This window comes from Bufo gargarizans, chromosome 2, assembly GCF_014858855.1.
Source record: "Bufo gargarizans isolate SCDJY-AF-19 chromosome 2, ASM1485885v1, whole genome shotgun sequence".
Taxonomy (NCBI): Eukaryota; Metazoa; Chordata; class Amphibia; order Anura; family Bufonidae; genus Bufo; species Bufo gargarizans.
In genome coordinates this window covers 288,201,251-288,213,334 of record NC_058081.1, presented here as the reverse complement: position 1 = coordinate 288,213,334, position 12,084 = coordinate 288,201,251, and the positions used below count along the sequence as shown (strand labels likewise).

Here is a 12,084-nt window from a genome sequence, read left to right as displayed (position 1 = left end):
GGCGCAGCGAACCCCTGGGGGTGGGGGAACCTCCAGGCGGGAAGAATCCGCGCCTGGAGAGTTCCCGCCCCCCCCCCCCCCCAGAGGCCAGAATGTTGCGGCCTAGTAGGCCGTGAAGCCGGGGCCTAAATTTTAGCGTCGCCGGCTGACCGGGGCCGCAAGTATTTAAAGTATCGGCCGGGCCTAAGCCGGCCGCGGGAGCCCCCGTACCGGTCGCGGGTGCCCAACCCGAGCGCCGGAAGTGCGCAGCAGGCCGCGAAGCCTGAACAAACTATGCAGCGCCCCGGCCGGCCGGAATGCACCGACGGCCGGCCGGGACCTGTTGGAACACAGCGCTATCCAATGCCGGCTGCGGGAGCCCACCCGGCAGCCGGGAGAATCAGGGACCCGAGAGGAGCGTGGAGGTGCGGCCCAGTAGGCCGCGATGTCTGGGCCCAAATTTGCGGCGTCCGGCCAACCGGACGGATGGTCGGCCGGCCTAGTTAGAGCATAGTGCGCACATGCAATGCAGACCGCGGGTGCCCACCCCGCGGCCCGGAAGAGTCAGGGGCCCGAGGAAGGAGCACCGGATGGTGCGGGCCAGCAGGCCGCGAAGCCTGGACTAAATTTTGGCGGCGCCCAGGATTACCCATGCCGTCAGGAGCGGCAGCAGGTCCTGAGCAGCGCACCGGTAAGCGCCCCCTCTTTGCGCGCGTCCTGCACCAGCGGTATGATCTATGGCGGGGAAGAGAGGGAGCAGATTGCCGCCTTGCGGCACCCCAGGGACCACCCTAGGTCCAGCAGGGCCACCCTATAGCCACTCTGCTCGGATAGGCTACCAGTATGGGGGTCAGTCACGCAGGAGACCGGGGAGGGAGGGGACGTAGGGCTGGAGAAGCCACTCTCTCACCACAGATGTCTTCACCCTCGGTCCGTTCCAGCAGGGTCGCCCCTTCAGCTACTGGCACCGTAGTGGCAGGACGCTGGAAGAGGGGCTTGGCGTGCGGGCGACCCTTGCGCTGGCGGGATGCAGGGGAGCTGGGCTGCCCTGGTCCACCTTGCCTTCTGTGGGGGAGGCAGCAGTGCGGATGACCGGCACTGGCGCAGCTCAACCCCGGGAGAAACAGAGAGGTCTAGTGCGTCTCTGTTGTCCCGTATTCTGGAACAAAAAGAAAAGAAAAAGTAAAAATCAAAAATTTTAAAACAAAGGAGAAAACAGCCCTGCAGAGCAGGGAGTGTCTTGCCTCCTTGGACACTAAGCAAAAACTGGCAGTCTCTCTCTCCAGGCTGAGGGTATAGCTGTGGAGGAGGGGCTTAACAGTTCTCACTTAGTGTCACGCCTCCTATGGAGATGAGCTATACCCAAGGTCTTCTGTGTCCCCCAAGGAAACTGGGCGAGAAATGTATATTTCATTATAGTGAAAGAAGCTAGACTTCCGGCAGCACACGTGTGCAATCCTTAGTAGGGATCAAGCACGCTGTTTCCCTGACGGAACAGCCTACCGGACAAGCCTAACGCTAGTGTGAAAGTAGCCTAATCCATAAATTATAAATTGGTGAGCTGCCTAATTTATTAAATTTTATATCAAAGGAAAAATTTAGAGATTCCTATAGCAAACAATCACACTGCACTTTTCATTTTAAAATGTGCCTTAAAGAAATGCAAGCTATGGCCACTGCTCCAATTTTCCTGTAGGTTTAAAGGAAGGACCTCTGGCTTTGGCTCAAATCACTGCACCAAAAACTTTAATTTGCGATTCCAACCTTACACCCCAAAGACGTTCACTTTCTTTCCTTCCTAGGGCCTCTTTATTAATGTTTGGCTTTCATATATTTGGAAACAAAATGTCAAATATTACAATCTATTTAAATAAAAATATATGAAATATATATATATGCAAAAAATGTAGCACAAGTCAGGACCCAGAATGGATGCAGGTGATATTTCCCAAGTCATGCAGCACCTGTAGAAGGAATCAGGATATTACAAGTTAGCTTTATGTAGTCATGTCAAATACACAAGTATTATATAGTATAGATAAGCGGACTATATACCGTGTTAATGTTTGGCCTCTTATTTTTTATTTGGTTCAAGCACTGACTAGAAATGCAGTACATTTTTTCTATGACGTGGAGCTCTGCATCTTCCATCTTTATATCCACATATTCCTCAAGAGTTTTTTCTTCCTCCTCAATTTCTTCTTTGATGTCAAGCTAAGAAAACAAATCGACTGCATGTAAACTAATTTAAGAATTATCAGCTGATACATGGGGACAAATTTATTACTACTGTCCCCATAAACATTAGTCTATTGTCAGCCAAACCTGCTAAGAATGGTGGGTTCAGCCAATGGTCTAATGTGTATGGGGAGCTTCCGACTGTACCCCAAAATTGGGGGGAGAGAGGGATCAGACAAAACTAATATTTTTGGTTCTCTCGGAAGGTAAACCAACACCAGAATTGTCTGGCAGTGGCTTTCTCCGCTCTCCCCATAGAATAAACACGCAGGTTCAGCCGAGTCAGGAGATATAGCTGCTGGCCGAACGATCATTCAGGTGACAGGTACAGATCGCTGCCTCCCTCCACTATGTTCCAACTCCCTGGCTTTCTTCACTGGCCTTTTAATCCCCGTCTGCCAATTTCCACACAGGCCGGGTCATGTGCAACTCTGCAGTCTGGCTTCAGCGATGGCATGTCCCCAACAGCACATCACTGCTGGGTGAAGTGGCGTTTGGGGACATGTCACCGTGGAGGCCAGTCAGGGACTGGAAGACCATGAAGAGAGCCAGACCACTGGAATGGATCGGTAGGGAGAAGTATAGATTTTTCCTCAGATATATTTGGATGGGGGAAAGTTGAAAAAACATTTGCGGCACGAATTTGGCACGATTTTGTGCACTTTAAGCTACACCCCCATTTCCTAGACACTTCAAAGCAATGTGCGTCCGTTTCCTGTGCTTAGCAAATCTCCCTCATTGTGTGTGAAACAGTCAAGGAAGTGAAATGCGTTGCACAAGTGGCACTGCTTTCGTATATAAAAGGTTGTAGAAACCAATTCTTATTACCATTAAGTACAGGTTAAAATGTGAAAAATTTAGGTGGTTATGGAAACAGCAGAATTTGAAAGGTACAGATTAATAGAATACTTATGACTTGGGGCCATTCTATTAATATATTCATGAGAATATATTCACCAGTGACCTATGTTTGCACAGACACATAGCTATAGTTTACCTAATTAAAACTCTGTTTTTTCTTTTGTTGATTTGAGGGTCTGTTCCCAAATTAGAATACTTTTTCTTAATATGCAAATAAGGCCTTTGGTGCAATGAGGACATCGCTATTGCTCTTGTTGCACCCAAGCTCCACTCCTTTCTGTGACCAGCCCCTCCTTCACTGCTTGGCCCTGTCAATCAAAGCAGCGAGGGAGGGATTGGTCACAGAAAGGAGCCGAGCTTGGGTGCAACAAGAGCAATGGTAACAAGGAAAGATTTCATGCTGCTCAACTTTAAACCAGTGTGGAACCCCAAATATTGCATCTACAGCACTGAGCTAAGATTCTGTGCCATAATATGATACCAAGAAACCATACTCTAGCTCAAATATTCTACCCATGTCAGCTGTTTACAGTGATGGATTATTACAGACATCCCTAGCAGTGAAAAGGTTAAGAATCTTAACTTTTGCTAAATATTGTTAAACTGTTATAAAAAAAAAAAAAATTAACCATTGATACCAGTAATGCTGGATTCCGATCCTCATCACATGGTGCAAGTCCAGAGATTATTTCCAACAATACCTAGAAATATGGTGTGAATAAAATCATTTAGAAACATTTTCAGTTATTACTATACAGTGATACATACAGTACAGACCAAAAGTTTGGAGACACCTTCTCATTCAAAGAGTTTTCTTTATTTTCATGACTATGAAAATTGTAGATTCACACTGAAGGCATCAAAACTATGAATTAACACATGTGGAATTATATACATAACAAAAAAGTGTGAAACAACTGAATATATGTCATATTCTAGGTTCTTCAAAGTAGCCACCTTTTGCTTTGATTACTGCTTTGCACACTCTTGCAATTCTCTTGATGAGCTTCAAGAGGTAGTCACCTGAAATGGTTTTCACTTCACAGGTGTGCCCTGTCAGGTTTAATAAGTGGGATTTCTTGCCTTATAAATGGGGTTGGGACCATCAGCTGCGTTGTGGAGAAGTCAGGTGGATACACAGCTGATAGTCCTACTGAATAGACTGTTAGAATTTGTATTATGGCAAGAAAAAAGCAGCTAAGTAAAGAAAAACGAGTGGCCATCATTACTTTAACCGCCTCCGGACCGCCTAACGCAGATTCGCGGTCCGGAGGCGGCAGCGCTGCGCAGACTGACGCATATACGCGTCATCTCGCGAGATGACGCGCTTAGCCGGCCCGCGCATGCGCAATGCGGGCCGGCATTTCGTCAAGGGGGGTCACGTCATCAGCTTGCCAGCCAATGATCGCGGCTGGCAAGCTGATGATTTTTTTAAAAACCAATCAAGTGCCAGATAACACATCATATTAGTAAATATGATCTGTTATATGGCTGCCTGCTCCTCTGCTGGTCCTTTTGGTCGGTTGGATCCAGCAGAGGAGCAGGCTTCACAGTGAGTAGCACCAACACCACACTTTAGCCCCAGATTACCCCCTGCACCCCAATTAACCCTTTGACCACCCCTGTCAATCACTAGTGAAAGGAAAAAAGTGATCAGTGTAAACTGTCACTTTTTTTCTTCACTGGTATTGACTGTTAGGTTTCAGGGATAGTTTAGGCCCCTTGGTTAGGTAGTTTAGGGATCAGTTAGCACCCAGCCCACCGCACCGCAGTCACTGATTCGCTGATTAGCGTATCGCTAATCAGCATTTGTACTTTTATAGTATCTGGAAGTGATCAAAACTGATCACGGTCAGATCTATAATAGTATTAGTGTCACTTTAGTTCGCCCTCCACCCAAAACGCAGTGTTTGCCCGATCAGGCCTGATCGGTCGCCCACACGTGCGTTCACCCACGCCCGCCCCACCGCAGTGACAAAATTATTTTTTTTTTAAATCACTGCACATTCACTTTACACGCGCTGCGGCGATAAAAAAATATCAGTTTTGATATTTTTTATCAACCGCAGCGGCCTCCGGTACTTCGCTAGCCTCCCATTTGTAAGACAGGTTTGCTTTTTTTCTTGGGTAGTCTCAGGGAATACCCCTAAATTTAGTTGCCCAAATGTCAAAACAGGGGGTATTCTTCTGAAGAGGCCTACAGGCTTCTGACCCAGTCGGATGAGGAATGGGAACCCTCATCTGACGAATCTAGCGGGTCAGAATATGAACCTGTAGAAAGCAGTGGCACTCTGACCCAAAGTTCGGACGAGGAGGCTAAGGTCCCTGATAGCACCAGGCGTACCCGGCCCCGTGTCGCTAGACGACAGGTTGCGCAGGATCCGCTTCAAGGGCAGCAGAGTGGGGCTGGCGCTGTCGGATTACGTGGCGAGGCATACACCAGCAGCGCAGCCCTCCCTGGACCTAGTACCAGCACTGCCGTACAACCTGGTGAAGTGGCGAGCACCAGAAGGGCAGTTGAAGCTGGTACGGTGGCACGAGCAGTAGTTACCCCGTCGCAGCCACCGCAAAGACGGGCCCGTAGACCCCCTAGAATCCCTGAGGTGCTGGCAAACCCTGATTGGCAGTCCCCAACTTCAGCCGCACCTGTAGTTCCCCCTTTCACCGCCCAGTCTGGAGTTCGGGTTGAGACAGCTAAGATCGGTTCGGCCCTGGGATTTTTTGAGCTGTTCTTGACTGCAGAGCTCTTAGACATAGTCGTGGCCGAAACAAACCGGTATGCCACACAATTTATAACCGCCAACCCGGGAAGTTATTATGCCCAGCCTTTCCGGTGGAAACCAGTCCAAGTTTCCGAAATTAAAATTTTTCTGGGCCTTCTCCTCAACATGGGTCTAACTAAAAAGCATGAATTGCGATCATATTGGTCCATGAACCCAATTCATCACATGCCCATGTTCTCTGCTGCTATGTCCAGGGCACGTTTTGAGGCCATCCTGCATTTCCTGCACTTTAGCGACAACACCACCTCCCGTCCCAGAGGCCACCCAGCTTTTGACCGGCTCCACAAAATTCGGCCCCTCATAGACCATTTCAACCAGAAATTTTCAGATTTGTATACCCCAGAGCAAAACATCTGCGTAGACGAGTCCCTAATACATTTTACCGGGCGCCTTGGCTTCAAACAATACATCCCAAGCAAGCGGTATGGGGTCAAATTGTATAAGCTCTGTGAAAGGGCCACAGGCTATACCCACAAATTTCGTGTCTATGAGGGAAAAGATCAGACCCTGGAGCCGGTCGGTTGCCCCGACTACCTGGGGAGCAGTGGGAAGACAGTCTGGGACTTGGTGTCACCCTTTTTCGGCAAGGGGTACCATCTTTATGTGGACAATTTCTACACAAGTGTGGCCCTCTTTAGGCATTTGTTTCTAGAACAGATTGGCGCCTGTGGCACCGCGCGAACTAGTCGCGCGGGCTTCCCCCAACGGCTCGTTACCACCCGTCTTGCAAGGGGGGAGAGGGCTGCCTTGTGTAACGAAGAACTGCTTGCGGTGAAATGGAGAGACAAGCGTGACGTTTACATGCTCTCCTCCATTCACGCAGACACGACAATACAAATTGAGCGAGCAACCCGTGTCATTGAAAAACCCCTCTCAGTCCACGACTATAACCTTCACATGGGAGGGGTGGACTTCAATGACCAGATGTTGTCTCCGTATTTAGTTTCCCGCAGAACCAGACGCTGGTATAAGAAGGTGTCTGTATATTTGATTCAATTGGCGCTGTATAATAGTTTTGTTCTCTACAGTAAGGCTGGGAGAACTGGATCCTTCCTCAAATTTCAGGAAGAGATCATCGAGAACCTCCTGTACCCAGGAGGTTCCATGGCCCCATCCACCAGTGTAGACATTTCCCCAATGTCGTTGCCAGTACTTCAACCCAACCGTCACCCCGAAAAAGATGTTGTGTTTGTAGCAGGAGTGCAATAAGGCGTGACACCCGCTATTTCTGTCCTGACCACCCTGCCCTATGCTTAGGGGAGTGTTTCCGGAAGTACCACACACAGGTACACCTAGCATAGGGATCACATCTCACAAGGACAGGCACACAGGGCTATTAGGGCCCATTCACATACAGCTGCTGCAAACGTCTCCTTTCACCTGGGACAAAGTGCATAACGCACTTCGCCACATCTTTGGGCGATTTGCGCTTTGCACATTGACCCATGGGGAAGGAGAAGTTTGTTCTATAAAAGGTAAAAGAAAAAAAAAAAAAAAAAAAAACAACACACCAGTAAGCAAAAAGGTTAATGTTCAGTTCAAAAAGTTAAAGTTTATATGTTATGTTCCAAAGTTAATAAAATTATTGCGTTGCGGCCTGTTTTTTTCTTTTTTGTTTTGTTTTTATTACCTTCCAGGTGGACCAACCGATCGTCTATCTGCAGCACTGATGAGCATTCTGACAGGAGCATTGCGCTGCTGTCAGATTACACACAAGTCGGTGTATGCGGCGCTGCAAGACGAGATTTCTCCTCTGCAGTAAAAGATACGTTTGCCAAGGCATATGAGCTGAGGAGGTGGCGGTGTTCCTATGCTTTGGCAAACACTTTGTATATAAAAATAAAAATACCGGTAATGATTTATTCATCCACATCGATTGATGTGAATGGAGAAATCTGGTTTGCCAGGGCATACGAGCTAAGTGGGTATGGATGTTGGGCGGAGCTCCTATGTCCTGGCAGACGCCTTTCCCCTCCTTTTTTTTTTGGCAGAGATTTTTTCATCCACATTGATCGATGCGAATGAAGAAATCTGTGCCGTTCATTTTTTTCTTTCAGCCCAGAGGCTGAACGGAAAAAAAAATAATCTCATTACCTGTATGCTCAATATAAGGAAAATAGCAGAAACTCCTAATGCTGGCCATACATGTAATGACTGCGGAGACCCTCAAATGCCAGGGCAGTACAAACACCCCACAACTGACCCCATTTTGGAAAGAAGACACCCCAAGATATTCGCTGAGGGGCATATTGAGTCCATGAAAGATTTAAATTTTTGTCCCAAGTTAGCGGAAAGTGAGACTTTGTGAGAAAAAAAATAAAAATAAAAATCAATTTCCGCTAACTTATGTGAAAAAAAAAATAAAATTCTATGAACTCGCCTCATTGAATACCTTGGGGTGTCTTCTTTCCAAAGTGGGGTCACATGTGGGGTATGTATACTGCCCTGGCTTTTTAGGGGCCCTAAAGCGTGAGAAGAAGTCTGGGATCCAAATGTCTAAAAATGCCCTCCTAAAAGGAATTTGGGCACCTTTGCGCATCTAGGCTGCAAAAGAGTGTCACACATGTGGTATCGCCGTACTCAGGAGAAGTTGGGGAATGTGTTTTGGGGTGTCATTTTACATATACCCATGCTGGGTGAGATAAATATATTGGTCAAATGCCAACTTTGTATAAAAAAAAAAAAAGGGAAAAGTTGTCTTTTGCCAAGATATTTCTCACCCAGCATGGGAATATGTAAAATGACACCCCAAAACACATTCCCCAACTTCTCCTGAGTACGGCGATACCAGATGTGTGACACTTTTTTGCAGCCTAGGTGGGCAAAGGGACCCACATTCCAAAGTGCACCTTTTGGATTTCACCGGTCATTTTTTACAGATTTTGATTGCAAACTACTTCTCACACATATGGGCCCCTAAATTGCCAGGGCAGTTGTCACGGCTGAGGATGGGGGAAACCCTCAGCCGTGACAGTATGACCACAGGGGTGGCTCTCACTGACAGGTAGTATAGACAGGAGGCTGCTCCAGCCAAGCATGACTGAAGCAACCCTCAGACCTGAACTAACAGTGAGGCTTTATAGGCCAAGAAGCCACACCCCACAGTCGGACACACCCAGTGACACACACACACTGGGAAGGGAGTTAACCCTTCCAGCACCACAGAAGGGAAACACACATAAAAGGAAAAAAGTGTCCAACAGTAGCAACACACTGTGGTTGTTGCCGCTGGCAACGACATGGGTGGCAACCGTGTCCTGGGAGATAGTCCGGAGGCCGGGACACTGCCACCACATGTACAGACAGCCAAACGTTGCCACGGGCAACCACAGTGCAGGAAAAGTGTCAGTGCACACAACACACTACACAAAGTGCACATAGACATACAACACAGTGAACACAATACACACACCTAACATAGAGGTTGCTAGGTGCAACCGCATGCACAGCAGGAAAGCTGCCACATACATAGCGTTGTCAGCGGCAACCACAGGTGAGGCAGATACCACTGCCCTCACCTGTGATTGACAACAAAACCAAACCGCTGACAATCGCATGCGGTTGAAGAGTCACGGTCATAGCCATGGCCGTGACAGCAGTATAACTACGCCACAAGTGACCCCATTTTGGAAAGAAGACTCCCCAAGATATTTTGTGATGGGCATAGTGAGTTCATGGAATTTTTTATTTTTTGTCACAAGTTAGTGGAATATGATACTTTGTAAGACAAAAAAAAAAAAAATCATCATCATTTTCCGCTAACTTGTGACAAAAAATAAAAAGTTCTATGAACTCACTATGCCCAGCAGCGAATACCTTAGGGTGTCTACTTTTCGAAATTGGGTCATTTGTGGGGGTTTTCTACTGTCTGGGCATTGTAGAACCTCAGGAAACATGACAGGTGCTCAGAAAGTCAGAGCTGCTTCAAAAAGCGGAAATTCACATTTTTGTACCATAGTTTGTAAACGCTATAACTTTTACCCAAACCATTTTTTTTTGCCCAAACATTTTTTTTATCAAAGACATGTAGAACAATAAATTTAGCGAAAAATTTATATATGGATGTCGTTTTTTTTGCAAAATTTTACAGCTGAAAGTGAAAAATTTCATTTTTTTGTAAAAAAAGAATCGTTAAATTTCGATTAATAACAAAAAATGTAAAAATGTCAGCAGCAATGAAATACACCAAATGAAAGCTCTATTAGTGAGAAGAAAAGGAGGTAAAATTCATTTGGGTGGTAAGTTGCATGACCGAGCAATAAACTGTGAAAGTAGTGTAGTGCAGAAGTGTAAAAAGTGGCCTGGTCATTAAGGGGGTTTCAGCTAGCGGGGTTGAAGTGGTTAAGAAATGAAGGTCAGTCAGTCCGAAAAATTGGGAAAACTTTAAAAGTGTCCCCAAGTGCAGTCACAAAAACCATCAAGCGCTACAAAGAAACTGGCTCACATGCGGACCGCCCCAGGAAAGGAAGACCAAGAGTCACCTCTGCTGCGGAGGATAAGTTCATCCAAGTCACCAGCCTCAGAAATCGCAAGTTAACAGCAGCTCAGATTAGAGACCAGGTCAATGCCACACAGAGTTCTAGCAGCAGACATATCTCTAGAACAACTGTTAAGAGGAGACTGTGTGAATCAGGCCTTCATGGTAGAATATCTGCTAGGAAACCACTGCTAAGGACAGGCAACAAGCAGAAGAGACTTGTTTTTGCTAAAGAACACAAGGAATGGACATTAGACCAGTGGGAATCTGTGCTTTGGTCTGATGAGTCCAAATTTGAGATCTTTGGTTCCAACCACCGTGTCTTTGTGCGACGCAGAAAAGGTGAACAGATGGACTCTACATGCCTGGTTCCCACCGTGAAGCATGGAGGAGGAGGTGTGATGGTGTGGGGGTGCTTTGCTGGTGACACTGTTGGGGATTTATTCAAAATTGAAGGCATACTGAACCAGCATGGCTACCACAGCATCTTGCAGCGGCATGCTATTCCATCCGGTTTGCATTTAGTTGGACCATCATTTATTTTCAACAGGACAATAACCCCAAACACACCTCCAGGCTGTGTAAGGGCTATTTGACCATGAAGGAGAGTGATGGGGTGCTGCGCCAGATGACCTGGCCTCCACAGTCACCGGACCTGAACCCAAAATCGAGATGGTTTGGGGTGAGCTGGACCACAGAGTGAAGGCAAAAGGGCCAACACGTGCTAAGCATCTCTGGGAACTCCTTCAAGACTGTTGGAAGACCATTTCAGGTGACTACCTCTTGAAGCTCATCAAGAGAATGCCAAGAGTATGCAAAGCAGTAATCAAAGCAAAAGGTGGCTACTTTGAAGAACCTAGAATATGACATATTCTCAGTTGTTTCACACTTTTTTGTTATGTATATAATTCCACATGTGTTAATTCATAGTTTTGATGCCTCCAGTGTGAATCTACAATTTTCATAGTGATGAAAATAAAGAAAACTCTTTGAATGAGAAGGTGTGTCCAAACTTTTGGTCTGTACTGTACGTATATACAATGTATACGTATCAGATACTGCGGAGGCAAACTGCCTTTAATGCGACCTTCCGGTTCAAGGGAAAAAAATTCACATTGACTCGGGACATGTTGACCTCCTTTTCATCTTTTTAGTTACACATCCACCAATTCTCTGGCTCTCCTTCTGCCATCCAAGATGTCCACACCACTTCTCATCTGGTGAATACTGTGCCTCGGTAGCCCAAGACACGTCCTACTTGTCCAGCCCTGCTCTTGGATCGGTCATTGCTGTTCACGTGAGAAGTGAGGACGAGTCCAGGGGCAGCAGGAATTTTCTTGGGTAACCAAATGCACAGTATGCACCAAGCGGTCTGAGAGCTAGTGCGGCCATCTTAGAGGTCACCAGTAAAGTGTTCTGTTCATTCCCCAGTTAAAAATATTTATTTTCTTGGAGGGTTGTTTAATGTTACCTATTTGAAAATTTCTCTGTAGCCACTATGGCCATTAAAACTGAAGTATGCAACCAAAATGCTACTGTTACTTACCACTCCAAAGCTGAATATATCAGATTTTATAGTGACTTCTCCCCGTAGGGCTTCTGGGGCCATGTATGCTGTGGTGCCTACAATTCTTTCGGTCATCATGGTCCTTGCCAGGTGCCCAGTTGCTCTCGCAAGGCCAAAGTCAGAGATTTTAGGAGTAAAACTATCATCCAGAAGGATATTTGCACTAAATGGAAAAAATA

The 12,084-nt window shown here is 46.6% G+C and overlaps 1 protein-coding gene across 2 annotated transcripts in view; it reads right to left on the bottom strand.

Moving 5' to 3' along the window:
- Positions 1-1,708: 1,708 nt before the first annotated feature.
- IRAK4 (interleukin 1 receptor associated kinase 4) overlaps positions 1,709-12,084 on the bottom strand; it is a 31,219-nt gene continuing 20,843 nt past the window's right edge. For both annotated transcript variants that reach the window (XM_044280366.1, XM_044280367.1), the window contains exons 9-12: positions 11,885-12,068; positions 3,717-3,779; positions 2,035-2,193; positions 1,709-1,943 (exon numbers count right to left, since the gene is read on the bottom strand). In XM_044280366.1, the coding sequence (XP_044136301.1) occupies positions 1,896-1,943; positions 2,035-2,193; positions 3,717-3,779; positions 11,885-12,068 (454 nt within the window). In that variant the 3' untranslated portion in view covers positions 1,709-1,895. The remainder of the gene's footprint in view (positions 1,944-2,034; positions 2,194-3,716; positions 3,780-11,884; positions 12,069-12,084) is intronic.